General features: G+C 42.4%; 1 protein-coding gene across 5 annotated transcripts; it reads right to left on the reverse strand.

Moving 5' to 3' along the window:
* Positions 1-704: 704 nt before the first annotated feature.
* alx3 (ALX homeobox 3) lies at positions 705-26,094 on the reverse strand. 5 transcript variants are annotated; one of them, XM_031803714.1, is made up of 4 exons: positions 25,624-26,067; positions 4,326-4,603; positions 2,204-2,266; positions 705-1,730 (listed from the first exon to the last, which is right to left on the reverse strand). In XM_031803714.1, the coding sequence occupies exons 1-4, from the start codon at positions 25,985-25,987 to the stop codon at positions 1,368-1,370; spliced, it is 1,068 nt and encodes a 355-aa protein (XP_031659574.1). In that variant the 5' UTR covers positions 25,988-26,067; the 3' UTR covers positions 705-1,367. The 5 variants fall into 5 exon arrangements, with proteins under 5 accessions (XP_031659574.1, XP_031659573.1, XP_031659577.1 ...); XM_031803713.1 differs by having other exon boundaries at positions 716-1,730; positions 2,159-2,266; positions 25,624-26,094; XM_031803717.1 differs by lacking the exon at positions 25,624-26,067 and adding an exon at positions 5,051-5,136 and having other exon boundaries at positions 718-1,730.
* Between the last annotated feature and the right edge of the window lie 556 nt (positions 26,095-26,650).

Here is a 26,650-nt window from a genome sequence, read left to right on the forward strand (position 1 = left end):
GAGACAGAAAGAGAGAGAGAGAGAGGGCGGTTGTCCGGACAGACTGTTTTAACACTCTTGCTTTGACCACCAGATGATGAGTTGAACATAACAGTATGTCAGTGGAAGAGAGGACAGTAACAGGAGACACTATGAGCTGAACATAACAGAATGCCAGTGGAAGGGAGGACAGTAAGCAGGAGACACTATGAGCTGAACATAACAGAATGAACATAACAGTCAGTGGAAGAGAGGACAGTAACAGGAGACACTATGAGCTGAACATAACAGTCAGTGGAAGGGAGGACAGTAACAGGAGACACTATGAGCTGAACATAACAGTCAGTGGAAGGGAGGACAGTAGCAGGAGACACTATGAGCTGAACATAACAGTCAGTGGAAGAGAGGACAGTAGCAGGAGACACTATGAGCTGAACATAACAGTCAGTGGAAGAGAGGACAGTAGCAGGAGACACTATGATGAGCTGAACATAACAGGAGACACTATGAGCTGAACATAACAGTATGTCAGTGGAAGGGAGGACAGTAACAGGTGATCCAACTGTGGTTTGTGACTACTACGATTTCCTATCGTAGCCAATTCAGTTGCAGTCATTATGTTACAGATTGCTTGGTATTTCAAATTACGAATTTTTATCACTTAATATGTCAAAAACAAAATTTGATATCAGTAAAATCACTATAACTAATTGGTATGTCTCATGAAGGAGATATGTGGCTGTTTGGTAACGGAATGACAAATCACAATTACAAAGGAAATATTTATTATACTTACAGATGGTACATTTAACCAAAAATAAAAGTAAGTGTTGATTTTAGTTGGCAGGGGTCTTTATACTACAATATTATTGTGTTTTGATGTATTTCTGATACCTTTAAAACTTTTTTTCTGGTAGATGTTTTCTAAGACCCCCTTTATCCATCTGTTTGACCAGAAATCAAAGCCTTTTACTTTATGACAAATGTTCAAGATGGAAAATGGTTTCTATGCATTCATTTCCACAAAAATATAGACTCTTAGTTTTCATTTGACACCCAGTTTTACCTGTTCGTATTCACTTTATATGTTGGTCCTTTTTACATGGAAATGCCCAGGGGACAAAATACCTAACAAACTCAAAGGTTGATCATGTCATGTTTTGAAATCTGTGGGTTTATGTTTTCGGGAGAAAAATAGCAGAGTGTGTGTATACATATTATAGTGAACCACAGGAGAGAGTTTAGACTTCTGCTGTTATCAACATGCAGTAACACAAACACATGTGGCCATAACTATCCATGGCGTAGCTAGTATACAAGATTGAGTTTGAATGTGTGTGTGTACATTGGCTCAGTCAGTACATAGTAGGGCCCTGACACTGTGGTGATCATGTAGGCCAGGATAGAAGACTCCCAGGGTCCTTAGCCTTCATCCGCAGGGCCAACAGGCTGGATGGCTTATACTCTGTCTCGGGCCCTGGCTCAAAGGAGTGGCCCCCGAGGGCCCCAGGGAAGCTGTGGAGAGAGTAGAGGCTATTGATGCCAGGGTGGTGTGGGGGGTGATGGTGAGGGTGGTGGGGGTGGCTGGAGGACGGGGGCATGCCCATGAAGCCCATGGAGGAGAGGTTGCTGTGGGGATGGGGGTAGGGACTCATACAAGAGGAAGACATGGTGTCAGGGCTCAGGACACAGCCCCCGCCGGACCCCCCGCCCCCTCCTGCACCAGCTCCTGGCCACAGGTTGCTCTGCATCTAGAGAGGAAGAGAGTACGTCAGATTAGATTGAGGGATGAGCGTGCGTAGGAGTGACGCCACCTGTCGGAAGACAGTACCTGGTAGGTGGAGATATCATATGTAATAGCAAAGAGAACTATGTGTGTCAGTGTTTACCTGGTAGGTGGAGATATCTTAAGTAGTAGCAAAGAGAACTATGTGTGTCAGTGTGTACCTGGTAGGTGGAGATATCATATGTAATAGCAAAGAGAACTATGTGTGTCAGTGTGTACCTGGTAGGTGGAGATATCATATGTAGTAGCAAAGAGAACTATGTGTGTCAGTGTGTACCTGGTAGGTGGAGATATCTTAAGTAGTAGCAAAGAGAACTATGTGTGTCAGTGTGTACCTGGTAGGTGGAGATATCTTAAGTAGTAGCAAAGAGAACTATGTGTGTCAGTGTGTACCTGGTAGGTGGAGATATTGTATGTAGCAGCAAAGTGGTTTCGCACCTCCTGGATCTTCCCATAGCGTTCCCTCTTCCTCCACTTGGCCCGGCGGTTCTGGAACCACACCTGAATGGAGAGAGAGAGAAAAGGATCAGAGGACATCTGCCACTTACCGTAATTCACGTTCAAATGCCAACGTTTGTTGTAAGGCAACAAACAAAAATCTTAATTTAAAAGGACTGAGCAGCAGTTCTACTTTGCATTTCTGCACATAAATATTGTAGCCTATAATCTGGATGTATTAACTGTTTGCAGGATGGTACTGCAAACTATTACAGTTGCAAACTGAGATAGTTACTGTAGCAGCCAGGATAGGGGACTGAGATAGTTACTGTAGCAGCCAGGATAGGGGACTGAGATAGTTACTGTAGCAGCCAGGATAGGGGACTGAGATAGGTACTTTAGCATCCAGGATAGGGGACTGAGATAGTTACTGTAGCAGCCAGGATAGGGGACTGAGATAGTTACTGTAGCAGCCAGGATAGGGGACTGAGATAGTTACTGTAGCATCCAGGATAGGGGACTGAGATAGTTACTGTAGCATCCAGGATAGGGGACTGAGATAGTTACTGTAGCATCCAGGATAGGGGACTGAGATAGTTACTGTAGCATCCAGGATTGGGGACTGAGATAGTTACTGTAGCATCCAGGATTGGGGACTGAGCCAGTTACTGTAGCACCCAGGATAGGGGACTGAGATAGTTACTGTAGCATCCAGGATAGGGGACTGAGATAGTTACTGTAGCATCCAGGATTGGGGACTGAGATAGTTACTGTAGCATCCAGGATAGGGGACTGAGATAGTTACTGTAGCAGCCAGGATTGGGGACTGAGATAGTTACTGTAGCATCCAGGATAGGGGACTGAGATAGTTACTGTAGCAGCCAGGATAGGGGACTGAGATAGTTACTGTAGCAGCCAGGATAGGGGACTGAGATAGTTACTGTAGCAGCCAGGATAGGGGACTGAGATAGTTACTGTAGCATCCAGGATAGGGGACTGAGATAGTTACTGTAGCAGCCAGGATAGGGGACTGAGATAGTTACTGTAGCATCCAGGATAGGGGACTGAGATAGTTACTGTAGCATCCAGGATAGGGGACTGAGATAGTTACTGTAGCAGCCAGGATAGGGGACTGAGATAGTTACTGTAGCATCCAGGATAGGGGACTGAGATAGTTACTGTAGCAGCCAGGATTGGGGACTGAGATAGTTACTGTAGCAGCCAGGATAGGGGACTGAGATAGTTACTGTAGCAGCCAGGATAGGGGACTGAGATAGTTACTGTAGCAGCCAGGATAGGGGACTGAGATAGTTACTGTAGCAGCCAGGATAGGGGACTGAGATAGTTACTGTAGCAGCCAGGATAGGGGACTGAGATAGTTACTGTAGCATCCAGGATAGGGGACTGAGATAGTTACTGTAGCATCCAGGATAGGGGACTGAGATAGTTACTGTAGCAGCCAGGATAGGGGACTGAGATAGTTACTGTAGCAGCCAGGATTGGGGACTGAGATAGTTACTGTAGCAGCCAGGATAGGGGACTGAGATAGTTACTGTAGCATCCAGGATTGGGGACTGAGATAGTTACTGTAGCAGCCAGGATTGGGGACTGAGATAGTTACTGTAGCAACCAGGATTGGGGACTGAGATAGTTACTGTAGCAGCCAGGATAGGGGACTGAGATAGTTACTGTAGCAGCCAGGATTGGGGACTGAGATAGTTACTGTAGCAGCCAAGATTGGGGACTGAGATAGTTACTGTAGCAGCCAGGATAGGGGACTGAGATAGTTACTGTAGCAGCCAGGATAGGGGACTGAGATAGTTACTGTAGCATCCAGGATAGGGGACTGAGATAGTTACTGTAGCAGCCAGGATAGGGGACTGAGACAGTTACTGTAGCATCCAGGATAGGGGACTGAGATAGTTACTGTAGCAGCCAGGATAGGGGACTGAGATAGTTACTGTAGCATCCAGGATTGGGGACTGAGATAGTTACTGTAGCAGCCAGGATAGGGGACTGAGATAGTTACTGTAGCATCCAGGATTGGGGACTGAGATAGTTACTGTAGCAGCCAGGATAGGGGACTGTAGGATGTGTAGGATGTGATGGAGAGGGGGATTACCTGTACACGGGCCTCTGTCAGTTCGGTCCTAAGGGCCAGCTGTTCCCGGGCGTAAACGTCAGGGTAGTGAGTCTTCTGAAACACTTTCTCCAGCTCCTCCAACTGAAAGGTACTGAACGTGGTACGGTTACGACGCTTCTTGTTCTTGCCCGATAGGTCGATGGAGTCTGCGATTGAGTCCCCTGTTTGGAGACCATTGGTTGGCTCCTTCAGCTTGATGCAGAAGTCTGAACCAATCACTGGGTAGCCCATGGGCTTGGGACCCACCTTCTCTCTGGCTGAGGGCAGGTAGAGAGAGAGAAAGGAGGAAGATAGGGCTTACTATAAGAAAAAAGTAAATTGCTGTGTTTAAGCGAGGCTCTGATGTCTACCAGTGGTAACATTGTCACACAGAGATATTCAGATTAAACAGCCAACCTAACATTAATGTCCACTGAGGCATCAGTGTATTCTCCGTTAATAATAAACAGGATTCATTAGCGTCCACTGTAAGAGGCATCAGCGTAATATTCTCCATTAATAACAAACAGGATTCATTAACGTCCACTGTAAGAGGCATCAGCGTAATATTCTCCATTAATAACAAACAGGATTCATTAACGTCCACTGTAAGAGTATCACAATGTTCTTAATAATGATGGTCGGACCAAGGCGCAGCGTGAGTATAGTTCCACATCTTTTAATTCATGAATAAGTGAAACTGAAAACAAAATAACAAAACTTACAAAGACCCGTGACTACGTAGTGCTCAAACACAGTTATACATAAACACTATCCCATAACCCACAGGTGGACAAAATGCTACTTATAAGTATGATCCCCAATTAGAGACAACGATAACCAGCTGCCTCTAATTGGGAATCATACAAATCACCAACATAGAAAATCAAACCTAGAACCCCACATAGAAAATATAAACTAGACCTACTCTACCATAGAAAATACAGGTTTTCTATGGTCAGGATGTTTCAAAGAGGCATCAATGTAATATTCTCCATTAATAACAAACAGGATTCATTAACGTCCACTGTAAGAGGCATCAGCGTAATATTCTCCATTAATAACAAACAGGATTCATTAATGTCCACTGTAAGAGGCATCAACGTAATAATATTCTCCATTAATAACAAACACGATTCAGCCACGTAGACTTGTCTTTTGTCAGGAGATTTGACTAAGATCTGAAGGAGGACGTTGGTTTGGAAAGGAGTGAACGTTCCTATGTTGTCTCAGGGGTCCCACTGGTCTCTTACAGACCCCTGATAAGAGGTGAGAAAAACAGGCCAGATGAGCCACGAATACAAGACAAGCAACTATATGTGCAAAACACTAAGTGAGCTGCTGACGGAATTGTTTTACAGTTATGCACAAATTTGTATGAGATGGAAATAAACATGCGTTGCTATTAAAACTTGCTTTTTTTTCTCTTAATTTAGTATTTTAGTTTGAAGTCTCCTTGTTATGGTTTTAATCAGATCTGACCAGACACAACATTCCAGACCACTGAAACACTGTTTGTTTTGACCCGCATTAAATGAAGGTCAAGACCCCCTGAGCAGAACTCAAACTGATGTGTTTTGGGTTTGAGGAGGTTTCACATGGACCTAGTGTTTTGGGATCATGTTATGGACAGAATATACTACAGATTCTTCCAACTAATTTAACAAGTTCAAAGTTTATTTTTGAAGACTGAAAATCTCGTTATGTGATATCTCTTATTGCAAGAACACATTTTTGACATTGTGAGTCCCAAATCATTTGAGTTTTTAATTCAATTTAGAAAGTTAGACATTTGACCAAATTTGATACAAAGTATCATTGTGTGTATAAAATAACAAGGCATGGTCAAATATATGCATTTCATGACTATGATTGATATGACACACAGACCATCTATTCATTTATGTGATACAATTCATTTCCTTGTAATTGTACTGGACAGTACCATTATGGACTGGGTGTGTTTGGATCACTGGACAGTACCATTATCAACTCCCTGTGTTTGGTTGACTGGACAGTACCATTATGGACTATGTGTGCGTTTGGATGACTGGACAGTACCATTATCAACTCCCTGTGTTTGTTTGACTGGACAGTACCATTATGGACTCCCTGAGTGTTTGGATGACTTGACAGTACCATTATGGACTCCGGGAGTGTTTGGTTAACTGGACAGTACCATTATGGACTGGATGTGTTTGGATGACTGGACAGTACCATTATGGACTCCGGGAGTGTTTGGTTAACTGGACAGTACCATTATGGACTGGATGTGTTTGGATGACTGGACAGTACCATTATGGACTGGATGTGTTTGGATGACTGGACAGTACCATTATGGACTGGATGTGTTTGGATGACTGGACAGTACCATTATGGACTCCGGGAGTGTTTGGTTAACTGGACAGTACCATTATGGACTGGATGTGTTTGGATGACTGGACAGTACCATTATGGACTGGATGTGTTTGGATGACTGGACAGTACCATTATGGACTCCGGGAGTGTTTGGTTAACTGGACAGTACCATTATGGACTGGATGTGTTTGGATGACTGGACAGTACCATTATGAACTCCGGGAGTGTTTGGTTAACTGGACAGTACCATTATGGACTGGATGTGTTTGGATGACTGGACAGTACCATTATGGACTGGATGTGTTTGGATGACTGGACAGTACCATTATGGACTGGATGTGTTTGGATGACTGGACAGTACCATTATGGACTGGATGTGTTTGGATGACTGGACAGTACCATTATGGACTGGATGTGTTTGGATGACTGGACAGTACCATTATGGATGTCACTGGACTAAAAGATTATGGATTTTTCTGTGTTTGGATGTTGTTCTTCATGTTAATGATGGGGTCCCAGAATATAATTATTCTCTCTCGGTCCCCTTTGTCTTATCTAGACTTTCCCCATGTCCTATCATTAGGCTCACTCAGAGGACAGTTGAGAGCAGTCATTCAGCATAGTCCTAATTAACTTCCTGTCCCAAACAGAGTATTTTCTTTGAAAAACCCTATTCCCTACAGAGTGCACTACTTTTGACGAGGGCCAATAGGTCTTTGCTCAAAAGTAGTGCACTATTTATGGAATAAGGAGTCATTTTGGGATGCACCCCTGATGTTGGTTTAGAATAGATCCAACCTCACACCATAGTTCATCTGTGGTATTGTGTGACAAAACTGCACATTTTGAAAATGGCCTTTTATTGTCCCCCAGCACAAGGTGCACCTGTGTAATGATCATGAGGTTTAATCAGCTTCTTGATATGGCACACCTGTCAGGTAGATGGATTATCTTGGCAAAGGATAAATGCTCACTAACAGGGATATAAACACATTTGAGAGAAATAAGCTTTTGCTGCATTATCAGATGTCAGACATATTTTTGGTAAAATGTCAAATTTCGGGAGCATTGAATTGGGTTTAGCGGTTTCTTAGAATTTAAAATATATATATTTTTTAAATGTTGTATTATTCATTTTTGGACTGTGCAGTTAAAGAAATGTCAACATGGATGAGATCTGGGGGTTAGGAATATCTAGTCAATTCATCATCCCTCTAACTCACTATACTGAGATCTGGGGGTTAGGAATATCTAGTCAAGTCATCATCCCTCTAACTCACTATACTGAGATCTGGGGGTTAGGAATATCTAGTCAAGTCATCATCCCTCTAACTCACTATACTGAGATCTGGGGGTTAGGAATATCTAGTCAAGTCATCATCCCTCTAACTCACTATACTGAGATCTGGGGGTTAGGAATATCTAGTCAAGTCATCATCCCTCTAACTCACTATACTTACGTATATACTTTTTTATATAACATTTTAGACTATGTGCTATACCATCCCCCCTGCTTTTCAATCTCTAAACCCTAACCCTCTCCCCTTCCAAGCACCAATAGACAAAACAGGAAGACTAGTCTGCCTTTGAAGGTGTGTGAGTCTGACTGTGTCCCAGAATGTTGGACAGCAATCAAGTGTCATGTGGACACAACATATCTCTACTCAAATCTGAGTCAGAAAAACAACACTCAGGTTAAATTCACAGACAGACTGACGCCAAATGGATTATCTTGTCCAAAAAAAAAGTGTTCTAATCGTACCAATATTTGGGGCTTTCTGTATCTCATTCTTATATGGTCCACAACCCCATATGTAAAAAAAAAGTTGAATGAAAACCCTTTCATTAAGGGTTTTTATAAAAGGGCAATTCCATTGTAACAGAATTGCGATTTGACACAGATTTTTCACTTTGACATGTATGCCATACAAAAAACATTGATTTTAAAGTTTAACAAACTGTGCACTATGCACAAGGACTACTTTGGACAATTTACATTGAAAAATCTGAACCAATCATAAATGTCTATGTTTCACAAGTTTTGACGTCACAGCATAGCAGAGTACAGTACAACACAGCACAGTAGAGTTCAGTACAGTACAGCAAATATGTCCAATACTGTACATTGTACCGTACTCTACTCTAGTGTGCTCTACTCTACTGAACTCTACTCTACTGTACTGAACTCTAATGTACAGTACTGGACTCTACTGTACTGGACTGAACTGTACAGTACTATACTCTACTGAACTGTACAGTATTCTACTGTACTGAATACTGTACTCTACTGTACTGAACTGTACTCTATTGTACAGTGCTGTACTCTTCTCTACTGTACTGTACTGTACTCAACTCTACTCTACTGTACAGTACTCTACTCTAATGTACTGAACTCTACTGTACAGTAGTGAACTCTACTGTACTGTACAGTACTGAACTCTACTGTACTGTCCTGTACTCAACTCTACTGTACAGTACTCTACTTTTTGGTAATTCCGTTACCAATATGGTAACAGAATTACAAGTTTGAATCACTTAATTATTCATAAACAAACTTGATATCAGTAAAATCACTATAATTAATTGGTAGGTCTACCTTTACTTACTTACTCCTGTGAACTTTCATTATCCTCCCTCCTCATGAGCGAGAGAAACTAAAATATATCTTAAAGTTAAGTGGGTGTTTGGTAACAGAATTACAAGGCACAAGGCAATATGTGTTGATATTAGTTGGCAGGGGTCTTTATACTACAATATTATTGTGTTTTGATGTATTTCTGATACCTTTAAAACTTTTTTTCTGGTAGATGTTTTCTAAGACCCCCTTTATCCATCTGTTTGACCAGAAATCAAAGCCTTTTACTTTATGACAAATGTTCAAGATGGAAAATGGTTTCTATGCATTCATTTCCACAAAATGTTAAATCTTACGTTTTCATTTGACATCCAATTTGATATGCTCCTATGAACTTCACATGTTGGTGCTGATTGATCCATTTGGATGGAAATGGCTGAAAGGGGGACAACAGAAAGGGAAAGGGGGATACCTAGTCAGTTGTACAACAGAAAGGGGGATACCTAGTCAGTTGTACAACAGAAAGGGGGATACCTAGTCAGTTGTACAACAGAAAGGGAAAGGGGGAGACCTAGTCAGTTGTACAGCAGAAAGGGGGATACCTAGTCAGTTGTATAACAGAAAGGGGGGATACCTAGTCAGTTGTATAACAGAAAGGGGGATATCTAGTCAGTTGTACAGCAGAAAGGGGGATACCTAGTCAGTTGTATAACAGAAAGGGGGGATACCTAGTCAGTTGTACAGCAGAAAGGGGGATACCTAGTCAGTTGTACAACAGAAAGGGAAAGGGGGATACCTAGTCAGTTGTACAACAGAAAGGGGGATACCTAGTCAGTTGTACAACAGAAAGGGGGATACCTAGTCAGTTGTATAACAGAAAGGGGGGATACCTAGTCAGTTGTACAACAGAAAGGGGGGATACCTAGTCAGTTGTACAACAGAAAGGGGGATACCTAGTCAGTTGTATAACAGAAAGGGGGGATACCTAGTCAGTTGTACAACAGAAAGGGGGATACCTAGTCAGTTGTATAACAGAAAGGGGGGATACCTAGTCAGTTGTACAAAAGAAAGGGGGGTACCTAGTCAGTTGTACAACAGAAAGGGGGATACCTAGTCAGTTGTATAACAGAAAGGGGGGTACCTAGTCAGTTGTACAACAGAAAGGGGGATACCTAGTCAGTTGTACAACAGAAAGGGGGATACCTAGTCAGTTGTATAACAGAAAGGGGGGATACCTAGTCAGTTGTACAACAGAAAGGGAAAGGGGGATACCTAGTCAGTTGTACAACAGAAAGGGGGATACCTAGTCAGTTGTACAACAGAAAGGGAAGGGGGGATACCTAGTCAGTTGTACAACAGAAAGGGAAAGGGGGATACCTAGTCAGTTGTACAACAGAAAGGGGGATATCTAGTCAGTTGTACAACAGAAAGGGAAAGGGGGATACCTAGTCAGTTGTACAACAGAAAGGGAAAGGTGGTACCTAGCCAGTTGTACAACAGAAAGGGAAAGGGGGATATCTAGTCAGTTGTACAACAGAAAGGGAAAGGGGGATACCTAGTCAGTTGTACAACAGAAAGGGAAAGGGGGATACCTAGTCAGTTGTACAACAGAAAGGGAAAGGGGGATACCTAGTCAGTTGTACAACAGAAAGGGAAAGGTGGTACCTAGTCAGTTGTACAACAGAAAGGGAAAGGGGGATATCTAGTCAGTTGTACAACAGAAAGGGAAAGGGGGATATCTAGTCAGTTGTACAACAGAAAGGGGGATACCTAGTCAGTTGTACAACAGAAAGGGGGATATCTAGTCAGTTGTACAACAGAAAGGGAGATACCTAGTCAGTTGTACAACAGAAAGAGAGATACCTAGTCAGTTGTACAACAGAAAGGGAGATACCTAGTCAGTTGTACAACAGAAAGGGGGATACCTAGCCAGTTGTACAACAGAAAGGGGGATACCTAGTCAGTTGTACAACAGAAAGGAAGATACCTAGTCAGTTGTACAACAGAAAGGGAGATACCTAGTCAGTTGTACAACAGAAAGGGGGATACCTAGTCAGTTGTACAACAGAAAGGGAGATACCTAGTCAGTTGTACAACAGAAAGGGAGATACCTAGTCAGTTGTACAACAGAAAGGGGGATACCTAGTCAGTTGTACAACAGAAAGGGGGATACCTAGTCAGTTGTACAACAGAAAGGGGGATACCTAGTCAGTTGTACAACAGAAAGGGGGATACCTAGTCAGTTGTACAACAGAAAGGGAGATACCTAGTCAGTTGTACAACAGAAAGGGGGATACCTAGTCAGTTGTACAACAGAAAGGGAAAGGGGGGTACCTAGTCAGTTGTACAACAGAAAGGGGGATACCTAGTCAGTTTTACAACAGAAAGGGGGATACCTAGTCAGTTTTACAAAAGAAAGGGGGATACCTAGTCAGTTGTACAACAGAAAGAGAGATACCTAGTCAGTTGTACAACAGAAAGGGGGATACCTAGTCTGTTGTACAACAGAAAGGGAAAGGGGGATATCTAGTCAGTTGTACAACAGAAAGGGGGGCACCTAGTCAGTTGTACAACAGAAAGGGAAAGGGGGATATCTAGTCAGTTGTACAACAGAAAGGGAAAGGGGGATACCTAGTCAGTTGTACAACAGAAAGGGAAAGGGGGATACCTAGTCAGTTGTACAACAGAAAGGGAAAGGGGGATACCTAGTCAGTTGTACAACAGAAAGGGAAGGTGGTACCTAGTCAGTTGTACAACAGAAAGGGAAAGGGGGATATCTAGTCAGTTGTACAACAGAAAGGGGGATACCTAGTCAGTTGTACAACAGAAAGGGGGATACCTAGTCAGTTGTACAACAGAAAGAGAGATACCTAGTCAGTTGTACAACAGAAAGGGAGATACCTAGTCAGTTGTACAACAGAAAGGGAGATACCTAGTCAGTTGTACAACAGAAAGGGGGATACCTAGTCAGCTGTACAACTGAAAGGGAGATACCTAGTCAGTTGTACAACAGAAAGGGAGATACCTAGTCAGTTGTACAACAGAAAGGGGGATACCTAGTCAGTTGTACAACAGAAAGGGGGATACCTAGTCAGTTGTACAACAGAAAGGGGGGATACCTAGTCAGTTGTACAACAGAAAGGGGGATACCTAGTCAGTTGTACAACAGAAAGGGGGATACCTAGTCAGTTGTATAACAGAAAGGGGGGATACCTAGTCAGTTGTACAACAGAAAGGGGGATACCTAGTCAGTTGTATAACAGAAAGGGGGGATACCTAGTCAGTTGTACAAAAGAAAGGGGGGTACCTAGTCAGTTGTACAACAGAAAGGGGGATACCTAGTCAGTTGTATAACAGAAAGGGGGGTACCTAGTCAGTTGTACAACAGAAAGGGGGATACCTAGTCAGTTGTACAACAGAAAGGGGGATACCTAGTCAGTTGTATAACAGAAAGGGGGGATACCTAGTCAGTTGTACAACAGAAAGGGGGATACCTAGTCAGTTGTACAACAGAAAGGGAAAGGGGGATACCTAGTCAGTTGTACAACAGAAAGGGGGATACCTAGTCAGTTGTACAACAGAAAGGGAAGGGGGGATACCTAGTCAGTTGTACAACAGAAAGGGAAAGGGGGATACCTAGTCAGTTGTACAACAGAAAGGGAAAGGTGGTACCTAGTCAGTTGTACAACAGAAAGGGAAAGGGGGATATCTAGTCAGTTGTACAACAGAAAGGGAAAGGGGGGAAACCTAGTCAGTTGTACAACAGAAAGGGAAAGGGGGATACCTAGTCAGTTGTACAACAGAAAGGGAAAGGGGGATACCTAGTCAGTTGTACAACAGAAAGGGAAAGGTGGTACCTAGTCAGTTGTACAACAGAAAGGGAAAGGGGGATATCTAGTCAGTTGTACAACAGAAAGGGAAAGGGGGATATCTAGTCAGTTGTACAACAGAAAGGGGGATACCTAGTCAGTTGTACAACAGAAAGGGGGATATCTAGTCAGTTGTACAACAGAAAGGGAGATACCTAGTCAGTTGTACAACAGAAAGAGAGATACCTAGTCAGTTGTACAACAGAAAGGGAGATACCTAGTCAGTTGTACAACAGAAAGGGGGATACCTAGCCAGTTGTACAACAGAAAGGGGGATACCTAGTCAGTTGTACAACAGAAAGGAAGATACCTAGTCAGTTGTACAACAGAAAGGGAGATACCTAGTCAGTTGTACAACAGAAAGGGGGATACCTAGTCAGTTGTACAACAGAAAGGGAGATACCTAGTCAGTTGTACAACAGAAAGGGAGCTACCTAGTCAGTTGTACAACAGAAAGGGGGATACCTAGTCAGTTGTACAACAGAAAGGGGGATACCTAGTCAGTTGTACAACAGAAAGGGGGATACCTAGTCAGTTGTACAACAGAAAGGGGGATACCTAGTCAGTTGTACAACAGAAAGGGAGATACCTAGTCAGTTGTACAACAGAAAGGGGGATACCTAGTCAGTTGTACAACAGAAAGGGAAAGGGGGGGTACCTAGTCAGTTGTACAACAGAAAGGGGGATACCTAGTCAGTTTTACAACAGAAAGGGGGATACCTAGTCAGTTTTACAACAGAAAGGGGGATACCTAGTCAGTTGTACAACAGAAAGAGAGATACCTAGCCAGTTGTACAACAGAAAGGGGGATACCTAGTCTGTTGTACAACAGAAAGGGGGATACCTAGTCAGTTTTACAAAAGAAAGGGGGATACCTAGTCAGTTGTACAACAGAAAGAGAGATACCTAGTCAGTTGTACAACAGAAAGGGGGATACCTAGTCTGTTGTACAACAGAAAGGGAAAGGGGGATATCTAGTCAGTTGTACAACAGAAAGGGGGGCACCTAGTCAGTTGTACAACAGAAAGGGAAAGGGGGATATCTAGTCAGTTGTACAACAGAAAGGGAAAGGGGGATACCTAGTCAGTTGTACAACAGAAAGGGAAAGGGGGATACCTAGTCAGTTGTACAACAGAAAGGGAAAGGGGGATACCTAGTCAGTTGTACAACAGAAAGGGAAAGGTGGTACCTAGTCAGTTGTACAACAGAAAGGGAAAGGGGGATATCTAGTCAGTTGTACAACAGAAAGGGGGATACCTAGTCAGTTGTACAACAGAAAGGGGGATACCTAGTCAGTTGTACAACAGAAAGGGGGATATCTAGTCAGTTGTACAACAGAAAGGGAGATACGTAGTCAGTTGTACAACAGAAAGAGAGATACCTAGTCAGTTGTACAACAGAAAGGGAGATACCTAGTCAGTTGTACAACAGAAAGGGGGATACCTAGTCAGTTGTACAACAGAAAGGGGGATACCTAGTCAGTTGTACAACAGAAAGGGAGATACCTAGTCAGTTGTACAACAGAAAGGGAGATACCTAGTCAGTTGTACAACAGAAAGGGGGATACCTAGTCAGCTGTACAACTGAAAGGGAGATACCTAGTCAGTTGTACAACAGAAAGGGAGATACCTAGTCAGTTGTACAACAGAAAGGGGGATACCTAGTCAGTTGTACAACAGAAAGGGGGATACCTAGTCAGTTGTACAACAGAAAGGGGGATACCTAGTCAGTTGTACAACAGAAAGGGGGATACCTAGTCAGTTGTACAACAGAAAGGGAGATACCTAGTCAGTTGTACAACAGAAAGGAGGATACCTAGTCAGTTGTACAACAGAAAGGGAAAGGGGGGTACCAAGTCAGTTGTACAACAGAAAGGGGGATACCTAGTCAGTTTTACAACAGAAAGGGGGATACCTAGTCAGTTTTACAACAGAAAGGGGGATACCTAGTCAGTTGTACAACAGAAAGAGAGATACCTAGTCAGTTGTACAACAGAAAGGGGGATACCTAGTCTGTTGTACAACAGAAAGGGGGATACCTAGTCAGTTTTACAAAAGAAAGGGGGATACCTAGTCAGTTGTACAACAGAAAGAGAGATACCTAGTCAGTTGTACAACAGAAAGGGGGATACCTAGTCTGTTGTACAACAGAAAGGGAAAGGGGGATATCTAGTCAGTTGTACAACAGAAAGGGGGGCACCTAGTCAGTTGTACAACAGAAAGGGAAATACCTAGTCAGTTGTACAACAGAAAGGGGGATACCTAGTCTGTTGTACAACAGAAAGGGGGATACCTAGTCAGTTTTACAAAAGAAAGGGGGATACCTAGTCAGTTGTACAACAGAAAGAGAGATACCTAGTCAGTTGTACAACAGAAAGGGGGATACCTAGTCTGTTGTACAACAGAAAGGGAAAGGGGGATATCTAGTCAGTTGTACAACAGAAAGGGGGGCACCTAGTCAGTTGTACAACAGAAAGGGAAATACCTAGTCAGTTGTACAACAGAAAGGGGGATACATAGTCTGTTGTACAACAGAAAGGGAAAGGGGGATATCTAGTCAGTTGTAAAACAGAAAGGGAAAGGGGGATATCTAGTCAGTTGTACAACAGAAAGGGAAAGGGGGATACCTAGTCAGTTGTACAACAGAAAGGGGGGATACCTAGTCAGTTGTACAACAGAAAGGGGGGATACCTAGTCAGTTGTACAACAGAAAGGGGGATACCTAGTCAGTTGTACAACAGAAAGGGGGGATATCTAGTCAGTTGTACAACAGAAAGGGAAAGGGGGATACCTAGTCAGTTGTACAACAGAAAGGGAAAGGGGGTACCTAGTCAGTTGTACAACAGAAACGGGGGATATCTAGTCAGTTGTACAACAGAAGGGGGGATACCTAGTCAGTTGTACAACAGAAAGGGAAAGGGGGTACCTAGTCAGTTGTACAACAGAAAGGGGGGATATCTAGTCAGCTGTACAACAGAAAGGGGGATACCTAGTCAGTTCTACAACAGAAAGGGAAAGGGGGATACCTAGTCAGTTGTACAACAGAAAGGGGGATATCTAGTCAGTTGTACAACAGAAAGGGGGGATACCTAGTCAGTTGTACAACAGAAAGGGGGGGTACCTAGTCAGTTGTACAACAGAAAGGGGGATACCTAGTCAGTTGTACAACATAAAGGGAAAGGGGGATACCTAGTCAGTTTTACAAAAGAAAGGGGGATACCTAGTCAGTTGTACAACAGAAAGAGAGATACCTAGTCAGTTGTACAACAGAAAGGGGGATACCTAGTCTGTTGTACAACAGAAAGGGAAAGGGGGATATCTAGTCAGTTGTACAACAGAAAGGGGGGCACCTAGTCAGTTGTACAACAGAAAGGGAAAGGGTGATATCTAGTCAGTTGTACAACAGAAAGGGAAAGGGGGATACCTAGTCAGTTGTACAACAGAAAGGGAAAGGGGGATACCTAGTCAGTTGTACAACAGAAAGGGAAAGGGGGATACCTAGTCAGTTGTACAACAGAAAGGGAAAGGTGGTACCTAGTCAGTTGTACAACAGAAAGGGAAAGGGGGATATCTAGTCAGTTGTACAACAGAAAGGGGGATACCTAGTCAGTTGTACAACAGAAAGGGGGATATCTAGTCAGTTGTACAACAGAAAGGGAGATACCTAGTCAGTTGTACAACAGAAAGAGAGATACCTAGTCAGTTGTACAACAGAAAGGGAGATACCTAGTCAGTTGTACAACAGAAAGGGGGATACCTAGTCAGTTGTACAACAGAAAGGGGGATACCTAGTCAGTTGTACAACAGAAAGGGAGATACCTAGTCAGTTGTACAACAGAAAGGGAGATACCTAGTCAGTTGTACAACAGAAAGGGGGATACCTAGTCAGTTGTACAACAGAAAGGGAGATACCTAGTCAGTTGTACAACAGAAAGGGAGATACCTAGTCAGTTGTACAACAGAAAGGGGGATACCTAGTCAGTTGTACAACAGAAAGGGGGATACCTAGTCAGTTGTACAACAGAAAGGGGGATACCTAGTCAGTTGTACAACAGAAAGGGGGATACCTAATCAGTTGTACAACAGAAAGGGAGATACCTAGTCAGTTGTACAACAGAAAGGGGGATACATAGTCTGTTGTACAACAGAAAGGGAAAGGGGGATATCTAGTCAGTTGTAAAACAGAAAGGGAAAGGGGGATATCTAGTCAGTTGTACAACGGAAAGGGAAAGGGGGATACCTAGTCAGTTGTACAACAGAAAGGGGGGAAACCTAGTCAGTTGTACAACAGAAAGGGGGGATACCTAGTCAGTTGTACAACAGAAAGGGGGATACCTAGTCAGTTGTACAACAGAAAGGGGGATACCTAGTCAGTTGTACAACAGAAAGGGGGGATACCTAGTCAGTTGTACAACAGAAAGGGAAAGGGGGTACCTAGTCAGTTGTACAACAGAAAGGGGGGATATCTAGTCAGTTGTACAACAGAAAGGGAAAGGGGGATACCTAGTCAGTTGTACAACAGAAAGGGAAAGGGGGTACCTAGTCAGTTGTACAACAGAAAGGGGGGATATCTAGTCAGCTGTACAACAGAAAGGGGGATACCTAGTCAGTTCTACAACAGAAAGGGAAAGGGGGATATCTAGTCAGTTGTACAACAGAAAGGAAAAGGGGGATATCTAGTCAGTTGTACAACAGAAAGGGAAAGGGGGATACCTAGTCAGTTGTCCAACAGAAAGGGGGGATACCTAGTCAGTTGTACAACAGAAAGGGGGATATCTAGTCAGTTGTACAACAGAAAGGGAAAGGGGGATATCTAGTCAGTTGTACAACAGAAAGGGGGGCACCTATTCAGTTGTACAACAGAAAGAGAGATACCTAGTCAGTTGTACAACAGAAAGGGGGATACCTAGTCTGTTGTACAACAGAAAGGGAAAGGGGGATATCTAGTCAGTTGTACAACAGAAAGGGGGGCACCTAGTCAGTTGTACAACAGAAAGGGAAAGGGGGGTACCTAGTCAGTTGTACAACAGAAAGGGGGATACCTAGTCAGTTGTACAACATAAAGGGAAAGGGGGATACCTAGTCAGTTGTACAACAGAAAGGGAAAGGGGGATACCTAGTCAGTTGTACAACAGAAAGGGAAAGGGGGATACCTAGTCAGTTGTACAACAGAAAGGGAAAGGGGGATACCTAGTCAGTTGTACAACAGAAAGGGAAAGGTGGTACCTAGTCAGTTGTACAACAGAAAGGGAAAGGGGGATACCTAGTCAGTTGTACAACAGAAAGGGAAAGGTGGTACCTAGTCAGTTGTACAACAGAAAGGGAAAGGGGGATATCTAGTCAGTTGTACAACAGAAAGGGGGATACCTAGTCAGTTGTACAACAGAAAGGGGGATACCTAGTCAGTTGTACAACAGAAAGGGGGATATCTAGTCAGTTGTACAACAGAAAGGGAGATACCTAGTCAGTTGTACAACAGAAAGAGAGATACCTAGTCAGTTGTACAACAGAAAGGGGGATACCTAGTCAGTTGTACAACAGAAAGGGGGATACCTAGTCAGTTGTACAACAGAAAGGGAGATACCTAGTCAGTTGTACAACAGAAAGGGAGATACCTAGTCAGTTGTACAACAGAAAGGGGGATACCTAGTCAGTTGTACAACAGAAAGGGAGATACCTAGTCAGTTGTACAACAGAAAGGGAAAGGGGGATATCTAGTCAGTTGTACAACAGAAAGGAAAAGGGGGATATCTAGTCAGTTGTACAACAGAAAGGGAAAGGGGGATACCTAGTCGTTGTCCAACAGAAAGGGGGGATACCTAGTCAGTTGTACAACAGAAAGGGGGATATCTAGTCAGTTGTACAACAAAAAGGGAAAGGGGGATATCTAGTCAGTTGTACAACAGAAAGGGGGGCACGTAGTCAGTTGTACAACAGAAAGAGAGATACCTAGTCAGTTGTACAACAGAAAGGGGGATACCTAGTCTGTTGTACAACAGAAAGGGAAAGGGGGATACCTAGTCAGTTGTACAACAGAAAGGGGGATACCTAGTCAGTTGTACAACATAAAGGGAAAGGGGGATACCTAGTCAGTTTTACAAAAGAAAGGGGGATACCTAGTCAGTTGTACAACAGAAAGAGAGATACCTAGTCAGTTGTACAACAGAAAGGGGGATACCTAGTCTGTTGTACAACAGAAAGGGAAAGGGGGATATCTAGTCAGTTGTACAACAGAAAGGGGGGCACCTAGTCAGTTGTACAACAGAAAGGGAAAGGGGGATATCTAGTCAGTTGTACAACAGAAAGGGAAAGGGGGATACCTAGTCAGTTGTACAACAGAAAGGGAAAGGGGGATACCTAGTCAGTTGTACAACAGAAAGGGAAAGGGGGATACCTAGTCAGTTGTACAACAGAAAGGGAAAGGTGGTACCTAGTCAGTTGTACAACAGAAAGGGAAAGGGGGATATCTAGTCAGTTGTACAACAGAAAGGGGGATACCTAGTCAGTTGTACAACAGAAAGGGGGATACCTAGTCAGTTGTACAACAGAAAGGGGGATATCTAGTCAGTTGTACAACAGAAAGGGAGATACCTAGTCAGTTTTACAACAGAAAGAGAGATACCTAGTCAGTTGTACAACAGAAAGGGAGATACCTAGTCAGTTGTACAACAGAAAGGGGGATACCTAGTCAGTTGTACAACAGAAAGGGGGATACCTAGTCAGTTGTACAACAGAAAGGGAGATACCTAGTCAGTTGTACAACAGAAAGGGAGATACCTAGTCAGTTGTACAACAGAAAGGGGGATACCTAGTCAGTTGTACAACAGAAAGGGAGATACCTAGTCAGTTGTACAACAGAAAGGGAGATACCTAGTCAGTTGTACAACAGAAAGGGGGATACCTAGTCAGTTGTACAACAGAAAGGGGGATACCTAGTCAGTTGTACAACAGAAAGGGGGATACCTAGTCAGTTGTACAACAGAAAGGGAAAGGGGGGTACCTAGTCAGTTGTACAACAGAAAGGGGGATACCTAGTCAGTTTTACAACAGAAAGGGGGATACCTAGTCAGTTTTACAACTGAAAGGGGGATACCTAGTCAGTTGTACAACAGAAAGAGAGATACCTAGTCAGTTGTACAACAGAAAGGGGGATACCTAGTCAGTTTTACAAAAGAAAGGGGGATACCTAGTCAGTTGTACAACAGAAAGAGAGATACCTAGTCAGTTGTACAACAGAAAGGGGGATACCTAGTCTGTTGTACAACAGAAAGGGAAAGGGGGATATCTAGTCAGTTGTACAACAGAAAGGGGGGCACCTAGTCAGTTGTACAACAGAAAGGGAAATACCTAGTCAGTTGTACAACAGAAAGGGGGATACATAGTCTGTTGTACAACAGAAAGGGAAAGGGGGATATCTAGTCAGTTGTAAAACAGAAAGGGAAAGGGGGATATCTAGTCAGTTGTACAACAGAAAGGGAAAGGGGGATACCTAGTCAGTTGTACAACAGAAAGGGGGGATACCTAGTCAGTTGTACAACAGACAGGGGGGATACCTAGTCAGTTGTACAACAGAAAGGGGGATACCTAGTCAGTTGTACAACAGAAAGGGGGATACCTAGTCAGTTGTACAACAGAAAGGGGGGATACCTAGTCAGTTGTACAACAGAAAGGGAAAGGGGGTACCTAGTCAGTTGTACAACAGAAAGGGGGGATATCTAGTCAGTTGTACAACAGAAAGGGAAAGGGGGATACCTAGTCAGTTGTACAACAGAAAGGGAAAGGGGGTACCTAGTCAGTTGTACAACAGAAACGGGGGATATCTAGTCAGTTGTACAACAGAAAGGGGGATACCTAGTCAGTTGTACAACAGAAAGGGAAAGGGGGTACCTAGTCAGTTGTACAACAGAAAGGGGGGATATCTAGTCAGCTGTACAACAGAAAGGGGGATACCTAGTCAGTTCTACAACAGAAAGGGAAAGGGGGATATCTAGTCAGTTGTACAACAGAAAGGGGGATACCTAGTCAGTTCTACAACAGAAAGGGAAAGGGGGATATCTAGTCAGTTGTACAACAGAAAGGAAAAGGGGGATATCTAGTCAGTTGTACAACAGAAAGGGAAAGGGGGATACCTAGTCAGTTGTACAACAGAAAGGGGGATACCTAGTCAGTTGTACAACAGAAAGGGAAAGGGGGATACCTAGTCAGTTGTACAACAGAAAGGGGGATACCTAGTCAGTTGTACAACAGAAAGGGGGATACCTAGTCAGTTGTACAACAGAAAGGGAAAGGGGGATACCTAGTCAGTTGTACAACAGAAAGGGGGATACCTAGTCAGTTGTACAACAGAAAGGGAAAGGGGGATACCTAGTCAGTTGTACAACAGAAAGGGGGATACCTAGTCAGTTGTACAACAGAAAGGGGAAGGGGGATACCTAGTCAGTTGTACAACTTAAATGTGTCTTCAGCAAGGGGCTGCCTTAACCCTTGTGTTGTCTTAAGGGTAAAAAATGACCCGCCACTATGTTCAACAGCAAACAATTATGACAGGTGTGTTGTAATAGAAACAAGGGGTGTCCACTGATTAAGTGCAGTCTTTCTGCATTGTGAAGAGGGAAAAACCCAGATATTCACAAAGTTTCTTCATGCAAAATAGATTTGGGGTTTAACATTCAATGAAGCTGCTTTTTTTTGTGAAGGCGGGTCTTTTTGTTTTTACCCTTAGGGCAAGGGGAGTATACATAATATACACATAGTATACATAGACTACACAAGGGTTTATCGACAGCCACGCCGCCTGGGTAACAGTGGGTTAACTGCCTTGCTCAGGGGCAGAATGACATGTTTTTTTTTACCATGTCATCTCAGGGATTCGATTCAGCAAACTTTCGGTTATTGGTCCAACGCTCTAATCACTGTGTGTGTGTGTGAGTGTGAGTGTGAGTGTGTGTGTGTGTGTGTGTGTGTGTGTGTGTGTGTGTGTGTGGAAGCGTGTTTGCATGTGTATAAAAAGTATTAATTCGAGACCAAAGAAATAGAAAAGTATTCATTTTAAATCAGACCATGGTATTATCTAGATGAAGATTAACTGTAGAGATAGAGTATCTCTATCCACGGTTGTCTTTGGCAATAACATGAATCAGACTGATGTATGTTATTCTGCACACACAGATATATCACTGTCCTTAACAGAACTCACATCCCTTAATAAAGGCAACTTTAGAGGATAGATTACAAACGTCAATAAATAATACTGAAGAACCACGTCATTTCCTAAGACTCGAGTTCACGGGATATTACGTTTACTAAAGTGTTTCAACTTGGAACGCTGTGTTGGTGCATGTCTCAGGCCGAAGAAAATCATCTTTATCTTTAAGTTAATCTAGTTCTTTAAGTTTATTATTATTTAGAGAATGTTCTGAATGTGCTTAAATATAATAGATAATATTGCACCTGAAAAATATTATGATGTAAAAAAGAAAAAAAAAGGGCCAGGGTCTTCCAGAGTCAATATTTGCAAATAGGGCCTGTTGCATAAAACACATATTGAGAATCTAATTAGGAAATGTGTAACTTTTTTTGCGCTTCAGAAACAAAACAGAACTTTTTGATTAAGAAACCTTCTCAATTTAAAATGAACTCAAGTTGTATTTGGTTTTTGTTTGTTTCGTTTATTACTGTATTTTGTGCAGAATGCATATTATTGGTGTGTTTATAAGATGTTTATGGCACGGTGGAAGCTCCCTCCACCGACGCCGTAATCACGCACCTAGACGGCTCAGGCTAAAATAATGACGTTTTTTGATGTCGTTGCACATTCATTTGAGTCGGCCTAGACAATTTCGGTGGGCTGGCTATATTATGTTGTAGTCTTCGTCTAGGCCTATAATATTCCATGACTTTAAAATCGTGTTTAAACATCTGATTCACATTTTATTTTCTAATAATTCGAAAGGGCAACATTGGGGATATTAGGTTCACCAAAACAACTAAATTCTGAAAAGGAGCTCACAAGGAACAAAATCACAGGCCTAATTCAAGATGTTCGCTCTACAAAGGCATTCAGGGCCTCGTTTCCCGGAGTCTTCGTAGCGTTAAGATAGATCATAATTAGAACCATTTTACGATGTATCTTTAGTAGCCGAGCTGTTTCCCAGAACCTTCGTTAATAACGTTGCTGTTAAAAATCTTCACACGTCTACGAGTGATCCAGACCACTCACAGAGCAGGCAATGTGCACCATTAGATGTGTTTGGCCCTTCCGCGTCACTTTATTCACAGACATCTCAGCTAGTAACGCGAGCGGAGTGGTCAGTATGTTAGAGTTAAGTTTAGGCAATATTCCGAAATCTTAATTTAGGTATTAACTCTGAGTTCAGGTAAATTCAGGTAAGGGCTAAGGTTTGGGATAGGCTTAAAAAAAAACATCCCAAAAACAACTTTCTATCGCCTGATTCGAAAGTGTAACCTTTGGAATCAAAGACAGATGCTTGAAGGTACCAGCGCTCATTGTTGCCTCCCGATGACCGTTGAATACTGACTTGCATCACGGGTGACCTGTCCTGCCTGTGTTTAGGCTGGGTATCTGTCTGACTTTGACGGCTGATAACTTCAGAGCGAAGTGGACTACAAATACAAAGTTGCCAAAGTATTTGCAATTGTTACAAACAAGTGAAAGATAAAACAAATCTTCAAACGAAAATCGTGATGACAACATTAAAATGTAAATAGGCTAAGCCTAAATGGGTCGATATATTTCAATCATATTTAAATCATATTGAGCTTTATTTTGCCACTAGGCTACTGTCTGTATTTTTTTTTGTCTCAATATGTTTCATGTGTAACAACATGTGCCCAATGTGATTTAGTGCATTATTATCGGGTAAACATAATACGCCACCTCAATAGTTGCAGCCATAGATGGTAATATCTCTCTAGGAGCTAATCCGTCGTCAGTATTGTGGAATAATCCGAATGTTAAAGTAAGATTTGAATGGAGAAAGCTGATCCGACAGCAGCGCGGCTTTTTCTTTCGATCCAATCAATAGGACTACTAACCACACGACACATGGTCTAACGATGCACTTAGCGAAGGTACTCTCTACTTGTTTGTTTGGGACACACTTAGAAAGTTGGCTCGTAAATAATGATGCAACTGGTACGATCATCGTAATGCTTAAATTACATCGCAACTGGGAAACGAGGCCCAGATCTACAAAGTCATTCCGTTATTTTTGAGGGATTTCTTCAGCCGGGGCCTGCTGTGTGGACTAATAAACACCCGTCCTTTGATGGTCCTTTGGAACGTTATCCTAAATGATAGAAAACAAGCTAAATAATTAGGTGAACAATTAAAAACAGACATTTGGTGAAAAGGAATCACGATCATTAGACTGTACATAATGATTCAGCCCCCCCCCCCAACCCCCAAAAATGTAGGATTTTCACATAAAAACGCATGTTCCTGGTTTTACTTCAATATTTGAAAGTGTTAATTCAATTTAATGTATTGTTTAATTTACCATTTTTGTCTTGACATTTACTCTCAATTTAAGAATTTGAGAGTACTTGCCGTGTAGCTCAATTTTGTGGTTAATACATTTTTTTGTTGTTACTTTTATTATACTCTTAAACAACATTATATGCAAATTTACGTTGAAAAATGAGATGACCCATTCCCACTTTAAACAAGGTCATGCGCATAACTGCGCATAACACTTCATGCTGGAGACACATTAAGCATCTTACTGTGCTTGCAGTTCCACCTCCACTTCCGTGTTCAGCAATGCGTGATAAAGTGTGTTAAAATGGCAACAACAACAAATCAACATTAAGATATGATCACTGAAAGTAACTGATCAAAAAGAGGAAGTAGATCTAACGAATAATAACAGTTTGGGAATTAATACACTTCTGTTGGAACTACGCCCTTTTTTTTAGACGCTGGACTTAATTTATTAGTGTTTGTGAAACAGCAAAAGTGAAGTATATTATACATCAGAATACCTCATGTTGGAAATACAAAAAAAGCTGATGTAAATAGTTACGTAATTTAAAAAAAGGTAGAACTAGCACAATATTGTTTACAGTGTTAACAAAGTTTTTATTCAAGCCCTTGAAACATATGCATATGTGCAGCGCCAAAGAAACCCTGAAAATATATTTATCCACTGGTCTACAAAATAGGTGAAAATGTAATTTTGAAACAATTTGAAGTAGCTGACAACAAATGTTGGTCGCAATTATCTTATCACGGGTATGTATCTTCTTCAGAATGGATATTGCATAATGTTTGACAAGTCAAACGGTTTCTACACGCAATAGAATATTATTCAGTTAGGCCTATACCATTTAGGTAAATACATAATTATTATAATTATTGTGAGTATTATTATTGCATTTCCCCCTATTTTCGTAGAGAGGCTATATTTTTTTCACAGTTAGCCTCACACTGATGGCCGTGATGTTTTAATTTACAAAAAAATAAAATCTCCACTTACCCTCGGAGTTGTTTTCATAAAACGAGCCCTTCCCGCTTATTGATAAACCATTTTGATTCTGATTCATATTTTCCATATATTTGCTATGTTTGTTGGGCGAGGCGCGAGGGTTCGTGGGAGCTGCCCCGTGCGTAAAGTCCGCGGGTGCGCCGTCATTAAATCGTCCCATGGAGCTCGAGCTGTAGAAGTCACCCTGACCCCGGAGACTCAGGCGGTGCGCGAGAGGAAGGTGTACGTTTTTCTGAAGTTCGTCACAGGGAAGAAACGAACCCGAGGAACTATGCTGTTCCAAACCCGGTGAGTTCTCTGGTGGTGTCCGGTTTGGCTGCGAAGAGAAAGACAAACAACTATCCGTCTCCATCATGAGGATGGTCCGGAACGCACTTTAACGACTACCGGTTACAGTGAAAGCAAGGCGCCTGTGCGAGCCCGAGAGAGTGGGTTTTTTCTTCTTCTCTTCATTTCAAATGGGTGGGATTTAGGAGATCAGGAACAAAGACCCGTGAAACAGGGAGGACCAGGCGGGACAGCGGGCAGATAGGCCTATGATCCGCCAATAATTCAATCACGTGTGATTCCTGTCGCTACCATTAACAATCGAACTCCTCTTTCATTTTGTTGCAAAAGCAAACATATTACAAATCGGGGCAGGGATAGAGAGAGCATTTTACGCAAGGCGAATTACGCACAGATCCAGGCCTTTTGTTATGTTCAGTGCCAAATGGCCAAATACGCACAAGGAAAATAATGTTGCCAATGATGCCCTAATTTTTTCCACTGGGTTTACAGGTAACATTCTTGTTACATTACCTGGGTTTATTAAATGTCAATGTAACAGTAAATTATAGTGATTGAGGTCAGCGAATGTAGGGGATATCTATGAATATCTCTTGTATTAGTTTGGATCATAATCTATTGGCTAATGCATGCACAACGCTTGATTTATAAGCAACCATAAAATTCGATGTTGTTTTTTTGTACGCATTTCTAATCTAAATGGCATTAGATACATAATTTCAGGATAACA

Source organism: Oncorhynchus kisutch, linkage group LG24 (assembly GCF_002021735.2).
Source record: "Oncorhynchus kisutch isolate 150728-3 linkage group LG24, Okis_V2, whole genome shotgun sequence".
Taxonomy (NCBI): domain Eukaryota; kingdom Metazoa; phylum Chordata; class Actinopteri; order Salmoniformes; family Salmonidae; genus Oncorhynchus; species Oncorhynchus kisutch.

What these genes read in the sequence shown, in the direction of transcription:
- alx3 (XM_031803713.1), bottom strand. Translation starts at nt 25,987, where the DNA reads ATGATGGAGACGGATAGTTGTTTGTCTTTCTCTTCGCAGCCAAACCGG. An exon ending in TTATGAAAACAACTCCGAGG is followed by an intron (nt 4,604 to 25,623) that starts GTAAGTGGAGAT and finishes ACCTGCCCTCAG; the next exon opens with CCAGAGAGAAGGTGGGTCCC. An exon ending in ACAATATCTCCACCTACCAG is followed by an intron (nt 1,731 to 2,158) that starts GTACACACTGAC and finishes CTTCCTCTCTAG; the next exon opens with ATGCAGAGCAACCTGTGGCC.